Here is a 19292-nt window from a genome sequence, read left to right as displayed (position 1 = left end):
CGGAACTCAAATGGGAGAGCTACCGCCTTAAAGCCTCCGAAAATATTGGCAAAATATTCGACAGTTGTCTTAGTAAGAAAATTAAGTAATTCCCGCCCAAGAAAGACGACTCCAAAATTGTGTTTCTTTTCACTAATGCGATTTTTTTTAGCAGGCCGCGTCATGATTATGATCTTGAAGCGAGAAACTACCTCCCTATGAAATTAATTATGACTTTGAAAAGGAAAAAATTTCCTACAAGTGTCAGTCGGGGTTGCGTGTGTTTTTCCATATATGTGCATTAATTTTGTAGTTACGTGAGTAAACTGCGAATAAACGCCCACCGGATACTACTAAAGTGGTAGATGGTAGTCTGTCTGTGTTAAATGAAACTGTCCAAAGTGACGCAGACTTAGGGTCTCTGAAAAGGTACCCCGTTCGAAAGTTCTTTGCAACCCGCTGGGATCCTGCCGGAATCCTCACGGCATCACTGTGGGATCCTCATAAGGATCTTACCTGGAGGGTGACAAAGAGGGGGTTCCAGTCACACATCACGCTGAATTTTTCTACTAAATCACGCATCACGGAAATTTTTTTTAACCAATCACACGTCACGTAAAAAGGAGTAAGTCCGCCAAGCTAATACTGTAAGATTTCAACCTATCGGATGTATGATTAAAAATTATATTGCATCTAACCTTTCTTATCCTGGAATGAATTGCGTATCACTTGTCATATTGCTTTATGCCAGAAAAATAAAGACGACTTACTTGTTGAAACTAGACGCCCTGAGAGCGTTTACTTAGGCTTCGTATCGCAATATCAAATCGTACTTTACTAGTATCGTACACAGATTTAACACCTGAGGTGTTCGTCCCGGCATCATAGTCATCATAGTTTATTGTTTAATAAGTCAGTAGTCGTAGTTTTGACAATTTTTTCGTAGTTTGATCTCATATATGGCTCATTAGTTATCTCGCAAATTTTGGGGCCATCACGCGTCACGCAACCTCTACCAGAATACTGACAGAAAACTTAACGTTTCTGAAAAGGTACACCCATACAAAAATTCTTTGCAGCCCTCTGGGATCCTACTGGAATCTCCCCAGCATCAACGTGGGATTCTCATAAGGATCTTATCAGGATACTGGTAGGAAACTTAGCGTTCCTGAAAAGGTACCTAGTAACACTGAGATAGTGGAGGGGGACAGGGGGGCGAGAGCTCGGGAGGACAGGGGGCGGGAGCTCGGGAGAACAGGGGGCGAGAGAGGGCGGGAAGTGGGAGCAAAAATAAAGAAAGCGATAGTTTGTTGTTTACTAGTGGGTATTATTCAGTCAAAAACACTTTTCTAACAAAGTTTTGAAATTTTCATTTAACATCCACCAATGCTTAAAAAAAAACCCGAAAGTTTTAACAGAGTGTAAATATACCCTCAACTTAAATCTGAACCCCGCCTCGAAGTTTCGCCCTCTCTGACTTTTAGGTACTACACGGGAGCCATTACTGACCTACACTTAAACAACTGTATCACGCATTGCGCAGGATTCCTCCCTGGAGCCTTATGGGATTTTGCCAGGATTCCTGCTGGAATAATCTTAACAAAATTTAACACTTTAACTTGCGAACAGGCCCTAATTAATCCTTTACTATGCATATTCTACACACTGTTCTCTAAGCATTTCCTGAGATGCCGACATGGAGAATTTGTCTAACAATCAAGAGCTTCTTTGGTGGGTGATCAGCTCCTTTATTCTCCTGACCTCAATTTTTTGATTCAGGAGTGATATGGTAAGGAGAAATTAGATGCGAGACACTCTTAGGGGTTAAAGGATTAGTGGCACGCCAGCGAATGTGAGGCCTTGAACAGTACAAGCGAGCGAGAGAGGTGGCACTAGTAATGAGGAAATTGTTAGTGCCAGATCCCCAGTAAACCTCTCCCCAACTCGTCCCAAATCGGCGGGCATGTAAAACACCAAAAATGAGGGCCCGCTGGAACGCTATCAATACTTCCACAAAGAAACGAATACACGGAGACATTCATTGGCGTCGAAAATTATTTTTAATGGTCCCTGATACGTAAACTACAAAAACTACATGGGATCACTTGTTTTCAGTGGTAGACGCTTGGAATACTCAGTGGAATCCTTTACCAGTCACATCTGTATTTGATCTGTGAAACGATACGATTAATTGCAAGTTAGTTTCTTTTATATGTCCTCCAGGTTTGTTCATGATTTAGTCTGTTTAGCTTTTTGCTTAAGTTCAAGGTTGTTGTGCAATTGTAAGTCTCGCCTTGTGCAGGTTTTTTGAAGACCAATTGATCATAATGAAATTTTCCTCACAATGAGTGAGTTACAACCTTGGTTACCACGGTTGGGAATTTTGCCTGTCGTGAATTTCGTCCCACCCCCTGCAAAGCGTAAATTTGACAAAACAGCTTCAGGTACCAAGAGTTCGTATTTTAGTAAAATCCATCATTGAAAGGAGAATAGAAGAACCCACGCCAGTTAAGTAGGTTTGAAGTCTAAATAGGATGTTTGTATCAGTGTTCGATACAATTCACCCAACATTGTAGTTTCTTTAATTCAAATGGTGATCTCTGGCAATTTTCATGGTGTAAAATGGAGAGGGGGGGGGGGATGTGATGTTGTCGTCGTTCAAAACTGTCCAGTCTAGCATTTAAGGGCATGCTAGTGTGTTTTTGATCAATCATTCACTTTCCATGAAAAGATACGCCCCTGGTAATTTTTAGATCAAAGTTTTGTTTGGTGAGGACTGATAATATCTAAAATAACACAGTGAACCATAATCACCTCCAAATACTTCCTTGTCCCAACGCAAGGATCGCCAAACTGGCCATTTGTTGCCTGCAAAAAGCAGCTTTGCTTTCCCTGGCACTTGCTCTTCACTATATCAATCGACCCCGCGGCTCCACAGTTTGTGGTTTTAACTGGTCCCGGGCAGAGAGGCGGACCACTTAAACGACCGTAGTTCGCCGACATGATATCAATTTTCTTCGGAGCGGGGCACGAAATATGCTGTGACCTTCCTTCGCAGATGTGCACGAGTACAGTTTTTTCCACACATTCGTACTTCACCTATGTATTGAAATAGGGACATATTATTTTTACAAATTTTACCGAAACAGAACAAGTTTGATTTTGGTAAAAGATCTAAACCATAATCACCTCCAAATACTTCCTTGTCCCAACGCAAGGATCGCCAAACTGGCCGTTTGTTGCCTGCAAAAAGCAGCTTTGCTTTCCCTGGCACTTGTTCCTCACTATATCAATCGACCCTGCGGCTCTACAGTTTGTGGTTTTAACTGGTCCCGGACAAAGATGCCGACCAGTTAAACGACCGTAGTTCGCCGACATGATATCAATTTCCTTCGGAGCAGGGCACGAAATCTGCTGTGACCTTCCTTCGCAGATGTGCGCGAGAACAGTTTTTTCCACACATTCGTACTTCACCTATGTATTGAAATAGAAACATGTTATTTTTACAAATTTTACCGAAACAGAACAAGTTTGATTTTGGTAAAAGATCTGACCCATAATCACCTCCAAATACTTCTTTGTCCCAACGCAAGGATCGCCAAACTGGCCGTTTGTTGCCTGCAAAAAGCAGCTTTGCTTTCCCTGGCACTTGCTCCTCACTATATCAATCGACCCTGCGGCTCCACAGTTTGTGGTTTTAACTGGTCCCGGACAGAGATGCCGACCAGTTAAACGACCGTAGTTCGCCGACGTGATATCGATTTTCTTCGAAGCGGGGCACGAAATCTGCTGTGACCTTCCTTCGCAGATACGAACGAGAACAGTTTTTTCTACACATTCGTACTTCACCTGTGTATTGAAATAGGAACATGTTAAATTTACAAATTTTACCGAAACAGAACGAGTTTGATTTTTGTAAAAGATCTGAACTATAATCACCTCCAAATACTTCTTTGTCCCAACGCAAGGATCGCCAAACTGGCCATTTGTTGCCTGCAAAAAGCAGCTTTGCTTTTCCTGGCACTTGTTCCTCACTATATCAATCGACCCTGCGGCTCCACAGTTTGTGGTTTTAACTGGTCCCGGACAGAGATGCCGACCAGTTAAACGACCGTAGTTCGCCGACGTAATATCGATTTTCTCCGAAGCGGGGCACGAAATCTGCTGTGACCTTCCTTCGCAGATGTGCACGAGAACAGTTTTTTCCACACATTCGTACTTCACCTGTGTATTGAAATAGGAACATGTTATTTTTACAAATTTTACCGAAGCAGAACGAGTTTGATTTTGGTAAAAGATCTGAACTATAATCACCTCCAAATACTTCTTTGTCCCAACGCAAGGATCGCCAAACTGGCCGTTTGTTGCCTGCAAAAAGCAGCTTTGCTTTCCCTGGCACTTGCTCCTCACTATATCAATCGACCCTGCGGCTCCACAGTTTTCGGTTTTAACTGGTCCCGGACAGAGATGCGGACCAGTTAAACGACCGTAGTTCGCCGACGTGATGTCGATTTTCTTCTGAGCGGGGCACGAAATCAGCTGTGACCTTCCTTCGCAGATGCGAACGAGAACAGTTTTTTCCACACATTCGTACTTCACCTATGTGTTGAAATAGGAACATGTTATTTTTACAAATGTTACCAGAATAGAACGAGTTTGATTTTAGTAAAAGATCTGGATAAAGATCAATGTCCTTAAACGATTATTCGGAAACTGCCCGTGGTTGAGTCGCGATTGGCTGGCTGGTAACCAATCAGTGATCAGGCTAATTAGGTCACTTGTATCAAAGTACCATGAACTAAACAATTTCACAGTCGCAAAAAGGAAATAACATTAATCTCTGGAAGCAAGTATTGAAGTGATTCATATCGTTTGAATTTCACTTGTGAAAATTATATTGGCTATTACTTGCAACATAAGAACTGGAGCGAATATTTATAATCTAAGTCTTAAGTTGTCCTTCTTCAAGGTGAACTCACCGTTAGATGTTTGAAGGTTCCAACACAGGGGTCTCCAAACGCTTCGTTCTTCGCGTCCAAAGTACACCTTGTCTGTCCTTGACATTCGTTTCTAGCGACGCTCATGGAGCTATCAGCATGACAGTTTGTGCTTCCCCCTCGATCACAGACACCTTGTTGGGTGCGGCCATAGGATGCGCTCAATATATTGATGTCTAACCCTCTGCAGTCAATTGTCATGTGCTCATGTTCGCAAACTGTCTTTTCCGCTGTGACAAAAAGAGAGAGCATCACTTAGGGGCTCGGTTAATGTGTCCGAGAGATTGATCTTTTTTCATCTTTGTTTAAATTAGGAGAAAAACTACATTTTCTGATTGATAAATTACGGCTACAATATACAACGATGATTCTTGTGCTTTGTAAGTGAAATTTTGAATTCCTAGCCGGGAAACTGAGATAAAGACTAAACATGTCATAATTTACTGCGAATGTGTCCGTTAAAAGTTCCTTCTCTTAAGTCGAGCCCGTCCACGTTTCTTATTACCTGTTCTGTGATATTATCTTGGTATTATATCTCGGCTATGATTTTTTTGGAATCCTGAAAATTTTTAAGCCTCTCCTTCGTGTCCATAACTTCTTTCTAAAGAGATCTGGAGTGTGATTTTGGTGAGTTCGAAGAATGGCCGAGATCAGGATATTTCAGTTTACTTAACCAAAAAACGAGGGGTAATATCAAGCTGTTTTTTACTGGAAACTATACCTGGATTGGCAAACGCCACTGTAAGGAGGGAGAGAGTTAAAAAACCCAACATCTTTCCTTTCGACTTGAACCTGAAAGAAATCTGAAACAAACCTTTGATTTTGAAAATCATGAAGCGTTCTTAGACTTCTTAGAGCAAATATATACAATTATTGCGAGTTCAGTGAAATTAATGAGATAATAATTTTTTATTTCTTAGAAATAAGAATATTTTCTTCGTAATCAACAATTAAAATGTCTTCAGTTGTGGAAGGATATTTTTTTTTAGACACATTCCAACCTTTTTTTGTTTCCGCATGTAACGCCTCTTATTGCATCTTATAGATTGAAAGTTCGAGACTTAATGAGGTCGTTTAAATTTTATTGCGTAGTTTTCTAGTCGGATAAGCTTAGATCAAGTTTTTTTGAGCCGAAGTTCGCTTAGCTCATGATGAAATATTCAATTGGAGAAAAATTTCCTTCTCACCTAATTGCTTTGTTTTCAAACAGTCTCTCTAAGTCCCTGAAATTTCTGATCTGTTGTCTAATGCGTCAACGACACTGTGGTGAGAGAAACTATGTATGCATCTTTAGAAGACTACCAAAGGGCTTTGTTTGAACATTTTCTAAATATAAGGAATCTCATCTAAGCTAGGATGTTATTTAACATTTTCCACGTAAGTAAATAATTCATTTTGAATGTTTCGTATAAACACTGTCACTTTTGTAAAGTCACGTACAAATATCACACACTAATACGATAAGATTTTTCGTTTTGGTGGTTTACTGTATCAGTTCTCTAAAGGGTCTCTTTTTGAGGAAAGAAAAACTGATGTGAGTCACTACACAAAAACTAACTTGGAAATTTGGAAATACTCACATGTGGCTGTTATGTAATTGCTTTATCTAAAAATACCTGTGGAATATTATTGTTTGTTTTTTTTACTTGTCGTTATGACTACTTAAAGGCCCATTTCACCCTTGATGCAACGCGCGCCGCGAACCAATTTCCTGTGACTCAAAATTCCAAGATTACTGAAAACCCGGTTCTAAAATCGTCTTTCTCAAGAGCTATCCTGTACATATAGTCAATTGTTTTACGGTAAATACATTAACCGTTCGTCATTTTACAGTTTCCCTACAGTATTTTGAATTTTTATCCAGTAAAGTCCGAAGAGAAATCTTTTTAAGTGACACGCTTGGATCTCTACATACTCTGTTAACAGGATCGGCGAAACGGACAACGTTCGAGTTTTTTCACTCTCTAGAGGCGCTTGAGGATTCTAAATAAAGGTAAAATATTTTCCAATAGAAATTGGTATTTTTAAAAGAAAATATGGAAAAATATCAGACTGCCGGACGTTTAGTTATTCGAAGACCGTGTCCGGTAGTGTCCGAAGAAAATTTTCCAAGTATTACGCTTGGATCTCTCTGTACTCTGTGTACAAGGTCGGCGAAACGGACAACGTTCCAATTTTTTCACTTTCTAGAAGCGCTTGAGGATTCTAAATAAAGGTAGAATATTTCCCAAGGAAAATTGGTATATTTCAAAGAGAAATATTGAGTTATTTAAGGATCGTGTCCGGCCGTGTCATTGAAAAGTTTCTAAGTGTCAAGCGCTTGGATGGCTTCGTACTCTGTATACTGGGTTGGCGAAAAACATCAAGTTCGAAACTTTTGGCTGCCTGGAAACGCTTTAGGATTGTAAATAAAGGTAGAACATTTTTGGATAGACATTTTTTGGATTTCGAAGAGAAATATGGAAATATATCGGACTGCCGGACGTTTAGTTGTTTTAAGACCGTGTCTGGCTGCCGGACGTTTAGTCACTTCATTGCAGAAACATCAGAGACACTGACAGTTTGCGTTACAATTCGTATTTGCTGCTTTGCATGGACAACAACCTCGACCACCCTTTCGAGCGCAAGCTCCTCTCCACGGGCAGGAAACTTCAACTGAACCTTGGTCCTATGGTCTTAAGGATGGCCCAAGGATGGCAAACTTCAATAAAAAAAAATTGATGTTGGAATGAAAACGTGGTGGATCAACATTTTCACCTTCCTCGAAATGCTCGCAAGGATTTTCGTGTTCCTCTTCGGCAGCAACCGACCCATTGGTGTTTATTACCTTGGAATCTACTAAATCAATGGATTCATCTAATTCCATACCGGATTATAACGTGTAGTATTGTATGAAACAGAATTATTTTGACAAGCTCACCAAACTAATCGGAGAAAACGCAGAAGCTATTTGAGACAACGTGGCAAGGTAAAATAACTGACCAATCAGAGGCGCTATTTAAACAAAAGCGGTGGTTCAAAACGGAAGTAAACGACTGCGTTGCATCAAAGTTGGAAATGGGCCTTTAGGGCAATTTACGCGTAAGAACTTAGCTCAAAGTCCACCATTACAGGAGGTTTAACGCAAATCAAGTGATAGCAAGGAACAGAACCTCTTGGATTGCAGTAGTTAAACCCTCAATTGCGACATTTGCCTTTCAGATCTTTCCAGCAATGCGTTATACAAACTATATTACGTCTCACGATGATTTGTCTCCAATTTTCTCAATTTAAATATACAAAGTCAGTTATGAGGAAATCACACGAAAATCTGCCAATCTTCCAAAATCGGCTTGTAAGAGCGACTTACAACTGATGACATCAACAATCAAGCGAACAAAACTATTCTAGACAATAAGCTGCACTAAAACCCAACAAAGCAGCGAAATACACTTGCAGTGTCTATGTTGCAAATCAGACTACAAAGGCGAAATACTAAAAATACTTGTATTGTTATTAATATGAATACGAAAACACCCATGGAGGGACTTTCTCGTCAGCGTAATTTGCATTCAAACTATTCACAGTCAAGAAAAACCTTTTGTCGCAAATCGGCTCCCATCTTTCGGGTTAAAAGAAAGTAAACTCAAATGAAGTCACCACCAAAAATACGAACAAGTTTGTTAGTCATAAAAAAAGTTAACCGTACAGATTTTTCTTTAGTTTTAACTGAAATAAGCTACCGTTCGCCATAAAATGGCTACGACGTTGTATGGCCGTCAGCGCTAATAAAGTAATCTGCGATAAATTTGCTTACCAAAACTAGTAACTGGATATTGTAACTCGTCTTAGATAACCTGTAGGCCTTCGCAAATTCCAGTATCCTGATCACGGTAACAACAGAGTATACCAGTCACCTTGTATTATATGAGTGATTCTAAAATGTTGGAAAAGGGTGAGCGCAGACACTTATCTGGTCATAAAGCCGTTGTTGGTTTATTGTCATTAATGTTATTACTACTATTATTATTATTTAGGGTGTCGAATCTATTTATAGTCACGAAGTAATTTTCTGCAATCTGCGTCGCCCTGTCACGCAAAAGCAAACAAAATATAAATCAAACTCAGGAAAGAAAATAACAGAAACTGGAAAAGAAGTAACTCGAGCTGTGCATTTTCTAAGATGAGAAAAAGATATGCCTGAGCAACAAACTTATTTACTTTTGTTTTCAAATTGCTCGTCATACAACATCTAATCCTATTGTTAGTTTGCACGGATGATTTTGAACCGGCGATACGGCTCAAAAATTCAAACCATAGGAGATGGATGCCAGAGGGTGTGATTGATTAATGCGCGATCCGTAAATTTTTAGTAATAATTAAGGGAGCCATATCTACAAGTACCGCGGTGATACATTCCGTAGCTCACTATAAGGCCCATTTTCACCTTCATTACAACTTAACGTCGATTTGAGTGTCATTTAGAAATGGGTGTTACCGCTGGAATTTGTGCATAGAAGGCTCGATTTATTCCTTTCGGCATTTACTTCAGGGTCACGTAGACCTGCCGAAGCGTAATAATCAAGTTCGGATTAATGCGTTCTAAAAAAGGTGAGATCATTTTGAAGGAAAACTCTAAGAAATGAAACAATAGCGCAATAAATTGACCTCAAGCGGCTGCGTCTACAAGCGTGTCCTTTTTGTTTTAACGTGTCAATGAACGCCAAAGAATAATCGAGAACATTTTACGAAAGATATTAAAGTTCACACGGCAACCAGGTGGACAATCAGACATGGTTTGATGCTACTCTGTTTTTTTTTTCTAATCATAATCACTAATCGGCGTTACCACCAGCGCCTCCAAACAAAGGCGCTGTTGGTAACGTCGATTAGTGGTTATGATTTTTAAATTTTTTTTTTCATCATAACCACTAATCGGCGTTACCACCAGCGCCTTTGTTTGGAGGCTTGGCATATTAACTCCGCCCACGCTCCTTTAAATCGTGACGATGGCGGCTTGCTTCCTGACGCCTATTTACACCTCGTCAGAAAAAAAGGCAGCTAATTAGTGATCGTCTAAAAGGACCTCTTGTTGCAGCGTTTAGATCACCCCTGATGAAGGCACTAGACAGGAGCGTCGAAACGTTGGGTCTATGAATTGTAACTTCTTCGGTTACATTCATTAAATCTGTAAACCAGAGTAGCATCAAACTATGTCTAACATTCTATGACTTGAAGTTTTTTCGCTCAATGTTCTCACGTTTGATTTGTATTTATTAAAAAAGAGTATTTTCAGAGCTTTAAAAAGAGACCTTGAACGAGCATATTTGATGACTGTAGGCCAAAGTTCGCATTTTACTTCTTATTGTTGGCGTTGTAATTTATGCCCACCCATCTTTTACCGGCGCGTGTGAAGCATGAATTTCAGAGAATGATTATGGGGCGCCAAACCAGTCAATATTCCCTCTGTATTTATGTGACCCAGTTTACTTTTTATATGGTCAGTTCGACTTTTTATGCGGTCAACTTTTTACTTTTTGTATTGTTAACTTGAGTTTTTATAGGGTTAACTTTTTCTTTTAATGGGATCAATTTTTACCTTTTATATGGTCAACTCGAGTTTTTTAATGGTCAACTTTTAACGTTCTATATGGTCACGTCGACTTTTTATAGGGTCAACTTTTTACTTTTTATATCGGTCAGTGTTAAGGCAGACTGCACATATCAGACTGCATACCGCAGACCAGGGGTTAAGTGCAGACTGAGGTTAAAATGCTGACTGAAGACTACAGACCAGGGGTAGAGGGCAGACTCGGTTCAAAAACAACCTGCTTCCCCGGAAAAACTTCGAGAATGATCTGGGATCGTGGCCGCGTAAGTTGTGAGAGGCTGAAAATAATCGTCACGGCGATCAATGTTTCGATGGTTTTGGCGTTGGCATATTGTTTTAAGGTAAGAACACTTAGAAACGTAACTGTTTGTATATGCAGTCTACAGCCAGCTAAATACATTTCCCTTATTCATATAAGAAGTAAACAGTTCTACTGAGCAACATTAGGTAGCTTTAACATACGTGTACCTCATGCATACTTTGTTCGGCCTTAAAAGTAGTAGCGATAGACTTTCATCACACATCGGAAATTTATATTACTTGGAGAATAAATACCTGTTTCTCATACATTTGTTTTGCGCTGCGAAGGTAAGCGTGATCTTGGAATGGTGCTTTATATCAGAAGCTTCAAGACATTCAACAATTCGCTCTTGTGCTTCACGATCAGGTCGATACCGCGGTCATAAACGGTTGATTCCTCAAGAACCGAATCTGCCTTTTACCCCTGGTCTGTAGTCTTCAGTCAGCATTTTACCCTCAGTCTGCACTTTACCTCCGGTCTGCAGTCTGCGTTTTAAAAAGTAAAAGGTTGACCATATAATAAAACTCGAGTTGGCCATATAAATACTAAAAAGTTAACTGTATAAAAAGTCGACTTGACGATATAAAAAGTACAAAGTTGACCATATAAAAAGTAAACTGGGTTACAGAAATACGAAGGGAATATTGACTGGTTTGGCGCCCTATAACGTAGACTTAGGGTCCCTGAAAAGGCACCCCGTTCGAAAGCTCTTTGCAACCCACTGGGATTTTGCCGGAATCCTCCTGGCATCACCGTAAAAATTCTCATAAGAATCTTACCAGGATACTGACAGAAACCTAGCGTTTCTGAAAAGGTACACCCTTACGAAAGTTCTAGCAGCCCGCTAGGATTCTACTGGAATCCCCCCGGCATCACCGTGGGGTTCTCATAAGGGTCTTACCAGGATACTGACAGGAAAATTAGCGTTCCTGAAAAGGTAACCCGTAACACTGAGATAATCCTGTCATGCTAAGTTGGGTGGCGCTCTTTGGACCCCGCTAGGATCCCACCGGAATCGGCCCCCGGCAACACTCCGGGATTCTCTTGTCTAACAATCAAGAGCTTCTTTGATGGGTGATCAGCTCCTTTATTCTCCTGACCTCAATTTTTTGATTCAGGAGTGATATGGTAAGGAGAAATTAGATGCTAGTCACTCTTAGGGGTTAAAGGATTAGTGGCACATCGGCGCACGCCAATGAATGTGAGGCTTTGGACAGTACAAGCGAGCGAGAGAGGTGGCACTAGTAATGTTGTTAGTGCCAGATCCCCAGTAAACCTCTCCCCAACTCGTCCCAAATCGGCGGGCATGTAAAACACCAAAAATGAGGGCCCGCTGGAACGCTATCAATACTTCCACAAAGAAACGAATACACGGAGACATTCATTGGCGTCGAAAATTATTTTTAATGGTCCCTGATACGTAAACTACAAAAACTACATGGGATCACTTGTTTTCAGTGGTTGACGCTTGGAATACTCAGTGGAATCCTTTACCAGTCACATCTGTATTTGATCTGTGAAACGATACGATTAATTGCAAGTTAATTTCTTGTATATGTCCTCCAGGTTTGTTCATGCTTTAGTCTGTTTAGCCTTTTGCTTAAGTTCAAGGTTGTTGTGCAATTGTAAGTCTCGCCTTGTGTAAGTTTTTTGAAGACCAATTGATCATAATGAAATTTTGCTCACAATGAGTGAGTTACAACCTTGGTTACCACGGTTGGGAATTTTGCCTGTCGTGAATTTCGTCCCACCCCCTGCAAAGCGTAAATTTGACAAAACAGCTTCAGGTACCAAGAGTTCGTATTTTAGTAAAATCCATCATTGAAAGGAGAATAGAAGAACCCACGCCAGTTAAGTAGGTTTGAAGTCTAAATAGGATGTTTGTATCAGTGTTCGATACAATTCACCCAACATTGTAGTTTCTTTAATTCAAATGGTGATCTCTGGCAATTTTCATGGTGTAAAATGGAGAGGGAGGGGGGGGGGGGAATGTGATGTTGTCGTCGTTCAAAACTGTCCAGTCTAGCATTTAAGGGCATGCTAGTGTGTTTTTGATCAATCATTCACTTTCCATGAAAAGATACGCCCCTGGTAATTTTTAGATCAAAGTTTTGTTTGGTGAGGACTGATAATATCTAAAATAACACAGTGAACCATAATCACCTCCAAATACTTCCTTGTCCCAACGCAAGGATCGCCAAACTGGCCATTTGTTGCCTGCAAAAAGCAGCTTTGCTTTCCCTGGCACTTGCTCTTCACTATATCAATCGACCCCGCGGCTCCACAGTTTATGGTTTTAACTGGTCCCGGACAGAGAGGCGGACCAGTTAAACGACCGTAGTTCGCCGACCTGATATCAATTTTCTTCGGAGCAGGGCACGAAATCTGCTGTGACCTTCCTTCGCAGATGTGCACGAGTACAGTTTTTTCCACACATTCGTACTTCACCTATGTATTGAAATAGGGACATATTATTTTTACAAATTTTACCGAAACAGAACAAGTTTGATTTTGGTAAAAGATCTAAACCATAATCACCTCCAAATACTTCCTTGTCCCAACGCAAGGATCGCCAAACTGGCCGTTTGTTGCCTGCAAAAAGCAGCTTTGCTTTCCCTGGCACTTGTTCCTCACTATATCAATCGACCCTGCGGCTCTACAGTTTGTGGTTTTAACTGGTCCCGGGCAAAGATGCCGACCAGTTAAACGACCGTAGTTCGCCGACCTGATATCAATTTCCTTCGGAGCAGGGCACGAAATCTGCTGTGACCTTCCTTCGCAGATGTGCACGAGTAAAGTTTTTTCCACACATTCGTACTTCACCTATGTATTGAAATAGGAACATGTTATTTTTACAAATATTACCGAAACAGAACGAGTTTGATTTTGGTAAAGGATCTGACCCATAATCACCTCCAAATACTTCTTTGTCCCAACGCAAGGATCGCCAAACTGGCCGTTTGTTGCCTGCAAAAAGCAGCTTTGCTTTCCCTGGCACTTGCTCCTCACTATATCAATCGACCCTGCGGCTCCACAGTTTGTGGTTTTAACTGGTCCCGGACAGAGATGCGGACCAGTTAAACGACCGTAGTTCGCCGACGTGATGTCGATTTTCTTCGGAGCGGGGCACGAAATCAGCTGTGACCTTCCTTCGCAGATGCGAACGAGAACAGTTGTTTCCACACATTCGTACTTCACCTATGTGTTGAAATAGGAACATGTTATTTTTACAAATTTTACCAGAATAGAACGAGTTTGATTTTAGTAAAAGATCTGGATAAAGATCAATGTCCTTAAACGATTATTCGTAAACTGCCCGTGGTTGAGTCGCGATTGGCTGGCTGGTAACCAATCAGTGATCAGGCTAATTAGGTCACTTGTATCAAAGTACCATGAACTAAACAATTTCACAGTCGCAAAAAGGAAATAACATTAATCTCTGGAAGCAAGTATTGAAGTGATTCATATCGTTTGAATTTCACTTGTGAAAATTATATTGGCTATTACTTGCAACATAAGAACTGGAGCGAATATTTATAATCTAAGTCTTAAGTTGTCCTTCTTCAAGGTGAACTCACCGTTAGATGTTTGAAGGTTCCAACACAGGGGTCTCCAAACGCTTCGTTCTTCGCGTCCAAAGTACACCTTGTCTGTCCTTGACATTCGTTTCTAGCGACGCTCATGGAGCTATCAGCATGACAGTTTGTGCTTCCCCCTCGATCACAGACACCTTGTTGGGTGCGGCCATAGGATGCGCTCAATATATTGATGTCTAACCCTCTGCAGTCAATTGTCATGTGCTCATGTTCGCAAACTGTCTTTTCCGCTGTGACAAAAAGAGAGAGCATCACTTAGGGGCTCGGTTAATGTGTCCGAGAGATTGATCTTTTTTCATCTTTGTTTAAATTAGGAGAAAAACTACATTTTCTGATTGATAAATTACAGCCACAATATACAACGATGATTCTTGTGCTTTGTAAGTGAAATTTTGAATTCCTAGCCGGGAAACTGAGATAAAGACTAAACATATCAAAATTTACTGCGAATGTGTCCGTTAAAAGTTCCTTCTCTTAAGTTGAGCCCGTCCACGTTCCTTATTACCTGTTCTGTGATATTATCTTGGTATTATATCTCGGCTATGATCTTTTTGGAATCCTGAAAATTTCTAAGCCTCTCCTTCGTGTCCATAACGTCTTTCTAAAGAGATCTGGAGTGTGATTTTGGTGAGTTCGAAGAATGGCCGAGATCAGGATATTTCAGTTTACTTAACCAAAAAAACCAGGGGTAATATCAAGCCTTTTTTTACTGGAAACTATACATGGATTGGCAAACGCCACTGTAAGGAGGGAGAGAGTTAAAAAGCCCAACATCTTTCCTTTCGACTTGAACCTGAAAGAAATCTGAAACAAACCTTTGATTTTGAAAATCATGAAGCGTTCTTAGACTTCTTAGAGTAAATATATACAATTATTGCGAGTTCAGTGAAATTAATGAGATAACAATTTTTGATTTCTTAGAAATAAGAATATTTTCTTCGTAATCAACAGTTAAAATGTCTTCAGTTGTGGAAGGATATTTTTTTTTAGACACATTCTAGCCTTTTTTTGTTTCCGCATGTAACGCCTCTTATTGTATCTTATAGATTGAAAGTTCGAGACTTAATGAGGTCGTTTAAATTTTATTGCGTAGTTTTCTAGTCGGATAAGCTTAGATCAACTTTTTTTGAGCCGAAGTTCGCTTAGCACATGATGAAATATTCAATTGGAGAAAAATTTCCTTCTCAACTAATTGCTTTGTTTTCAAACAGTCTCTCTAAGTCCCTGAAATTTCTGATCTGTTGTCTAATGCGTCAACGACACTGTGGTGAGAGAAACTATGTGTGCATCTTTAGAAGAATACCAAAGGGCTTTGTTTGAACATTTTCTAAATATAAGGAATCTCATCTAAGCTTAGATGTTTTTTAACATTTTCCACGTAAGTAAATAATTCATTTTGAATGTTTCGTATAAACACTGTCCCTTTTGTAAAGTCACGTACAAATATCACACACTAATACGATAAGATTTTTTGTTTTGGTGGTTTACTGTATCAGTTCTCTAAAGGGTCTCTCTTTGAGGAAAGAAAAACTGATGCGGAGTCACTACATAAAAACTAATTTGGAAATTTAGAAATACTCACATGTGGCTGTTATGTAATTGCTTTATCTAAAAATACCTGTGGAATATTATTGTTTGTTTTTTTTACTTGTCGTTATGACTACTTAAAGGCCCATTTTCACCCTTGAAACAACGCGCGCCGCGAACCAATTTCCTGTGACTCAAAATTCCAAGATTACTGAAAACCCGGTTCTAAAATCGTCTTTCTCAAGAGCTATCCTGTACATATAGTCAATTGTTTTACGGTAAATACATTAACCGTTCGTCATTTTACAGTTTCCCTACAGTATTTTGAACTTTTATCTAGTAAAGTCCGAAGAGAAATTTTTTTAAGTGACACGCTTGGATCTCTACATACTCTGTTTTAACAGAGTCCTGTTAAAACAGGATCGGCGAAACGGACAACGTTCGAGTTTTTTCACTCTCTAGAGGCGCTTGAGGATTCTAAATAAAGGTAAAATATTTTCCAATAGAAATTGGTATTTTTAAAAGAAAATATGGAAAAATATCAGACTGCCGGACGAAGCAGCGAAATACACTTGCAGTGTCTATGTTGCAAATCAGACTACAAAGGCGAAATACTAAAAATACTTGTATTGTTATTAATATGAATACGAAAACACCCATGGAGGGACTTTCTCGTCAGCGTAATTTACATTCAAACTATTCACAGTCAAGAAAAACCTTTCTCGTAAATCGGCTCCCATCTTTCGGGTTAAAAGAAAGTAAACTCAAATGAAATCACCACCAAAAATACGAACAAGTTTGTTAGTCATAAAAAAAGTTAACCGCACAGATTTTTCTTTAGTTTTACTGAAATAAGCTACCGTTCGCCATAAAATGGCTACAACGTTGTATGGCCGTCAGCGCTAATAAAGTAATCTGCGATAAATTTGCTTACCAAAACTAGTAACTGGATATTGTAACTCGTCGTAGATAACCTGTAGGCCTTCGCAAATTCCAGTATCCTGATCACGGTAACAACAGAGTATACCAGTCACCTTGTATTATATAAGTAACTCTAAAATGTTGGAAAAGGGTGAACGCAAACACTTATCCGGTCATAAAGCCGTTGTTGGTTTATTGTCATTAATGTTATTACTACTATTATTATTATTTAAGGTGTCGAATCTATTTATAGTCAAGAAGTAATTTTCTGCAATCTGCGTCGCCCTGTCACGCAAAAGCAAACAAAATATAAATCAAACTCAGGAAAGAAAATAAAAGAAACTGGAAAAGAAGTAACTCGAGCTGTGCATTTTCTAAGATGAGAAAAAGATATGCCTGAGCAACAAACTTACTTACTTTTGTTTTCAAATTGCTCGTCATGCAACATCTAATCCTATTGTTAGTTTGCACGGATGATTTTGAACCGGCGATACGGTTCAAAAATTCAAACCATAGGAGATGGATGCCAGAGGGTGTGATTGATTAATGCTCGATACGTAAATTTTAGTAATAATAAAGTGAGCCATATCTACAAGCACCGCGGTGAAACATTCCGTAGCTCACTATAAGGCCCATTTTCACCTTCATTACAACTTAACGTCGATTTGAGTGTCATTTAGAAATGGGTGTTACCGCTGGAATTTGTGCATAGAAGGCTCGATTTATTCCTTTCGGCAATTACTTCAGGGTCACGTAGACCTGCCGAAGCGTAATAATTAAGTTCGGATTAATGCGTTCTAGAAAAGGTGAGATCATTTTGGAGGAAAACTCTAAGAAATGAAACAATAGCGCAATAAAGTGACCTCAAGCGGCTGCGTCTACAAGCGTGTCCTTTTTGTTTTAACGTGTCAATGAACGCCAAAGAATAATCGAGAACATTTTTACGAAAGACATTAAAGTTCACACTGCAACCAGGTGGACAATCAGACATGGTTTGATGCTACTCTGATTTTTTTTTTCTAATCATAACCACTAATCGGCGTTACCACCAGCGCGTCCAAACAAAGGCGCTAAAGGCGCTTTTTTTTTTTTTTTTTTTTTTTTCATCATAACCACTAATCGGCGTTACCACCAGCGCCTTTGTTTGGAGGCTTGGCATATTAACTCCGCCCGCGCTGCTTTAAATCGTGACGATGGCGGCTTGCTTCCTGACGCCTATTTACACCTCGTCAGAAAAAAAGGCAGCTAATTAGTGATCGTCTAAAAGGACCTCTTGTTGCAGCGTTTAGATCACCCCTGATGAAGGCACTAGACAGGAGCGTCGAAACGTTGGGTCTATGAATTGTAACTTCTTCGGTTACATTCATTAAATCTGTAAACCAGAGTAGCATCAAACTATGTCTAACGTTTTATGACTTGAAGTTTTTTCGCTCAATGTTCTCACGTTTGATTTGTATTTATTAAAAAAGAGTATTTTCAGAGCTTTAAAAAGAGACCTTGAACGAGCATATTTGATGACTGTAGGCCAAAGTTCGCATTTTACTTCTTATTGTTGGCGTTGTAATTTATGCCCACCCATCTTTTACCGGCGCGTGTGAAGCATGAATTTCAGAGAATGATTATGGGGCGCCAAACCAGTCAATATTCCCTCTGTATTTATGTGACCCAGTTTACTTTTTATATGGTCAGTTCGACTTTTTATGCGGTCAACTTTTTACTTTTTGTATTGTTAACTTGAGTTTTTATAGGGTTAACTTTTTCTTTTAATGGGATCAATTTTTACCTTTTATATGGTCAACTCGAGTTTTTTAATGGTCAACTTTTAACGTTCTATATGGTCACGTCGACTTTTTATAGGGTCAACTTTTTACTTTTTATATCGGTCAGTGTTAAGACAGACTGCACATATCAGACTGCATACCGCAGACCAGGGGTTAAGTGCAGACTGAGGTTAAAATGCTGACTGAAGACTACAGACCAGGGGTAGAGGGCAGACTCGGTTAAAAAACAACCTGCTTCCCCGGAAAAACCTCGAGAATGATCTGGGATCGTGGCCGCGTAAGTTGTGAGAGGCTGAAAATAATCGTCACGGCGATCAATGTTTCGATGGTTTTGGCGTTGGCATATTGTTTTAAGGTAAGAACACTTAGAAACGTAACTGTTTGTATATGCAGTCTACAGCCAGCTAAATACATTTCCCTTATTCATATAAGAAGTAAACAGTTCTACTGAGCAACATTAGGTAGCTTTAACATACATGTACCTCATGCATACTTTATTCGGCCTTAAAAGTAGTAACGATAGATTTTCATCACACATCGGCAATTTTTATTACTTTGAGAATAAATACCTGTTTCTCATACCTTTTTTTTGCGCTGCGA

The 19292-nt window shown here is 39.7% G+C and overlaps 1 protein-coding gene across 14 annotated transcripts; it reads right to left on the bottom strand.

The window, feature by feature from the left end:
* Window positions 1-2020: 2020 nt before the first annotated feature.
* LOC113682923 (rhamnose-binding lectin) lies at window positions 2021-17347 on the bottom strand. Of its 14 annotated transcripts, none has more exons than XM_089187054.1 (9): window positions 17329-17347; window positions 15186-15256; window positions 14446-14693; window positions 13781-14065; window positions 13406-13690; window positions 13031-13315; window positions 3169-3453; window positions 2794-3078; window positions 2021-2150 (listed from the first exon to the last, which is right to left on the bottom strand). In XM_089187054.1, exons 2-9 carry the CDS (start codon window positions 15235-15237, stop codon window positions 2127-2129), a joined length of 1749 nt encoding a protein of 582 aa, XP_089043180.1. In that variant the 5' UTR covers window positions 15238-15256; window positions 17329-17347; the 3' UTR covers window positions 2021-2126. The 14 variants fall into 14 exon arrangements, with proteins under 14 accessions (XP_089043180.1, XP_089043178.1, XP_089043179.1 ...); XM_089187052.1 differs by lacking the exon at window positions 17329-17347 and adding an exon at window positions 16925-17111 and having other exon boundaries at window positions 15186-15267; XM_089187053.1 differs by lacking the exon at window positions 17329-17347 and adding an exon at window positions 16925-17080.
* Window positions 17348-19292: the final 1945 nt, after the last annotated feature.

This window comes from Pocillopora damicornis, chromosome 11, assembly GCF_964200805.1.
Source record: "Pocillopora damicornis chromosome 11, jaPocDami1.2, whole genome shotgun sequence".
NCBI lineage: Eukaryota > Metazoa > Cnidaria > Anthozoa > Scleractinia > Pocilloporidae > Pocillopora > Pocillopora damicornis.
Note: the sequence above shows the minus strand (reverse complement) of the source record. Positions and strands in the feature narration are given on the sequence as shown.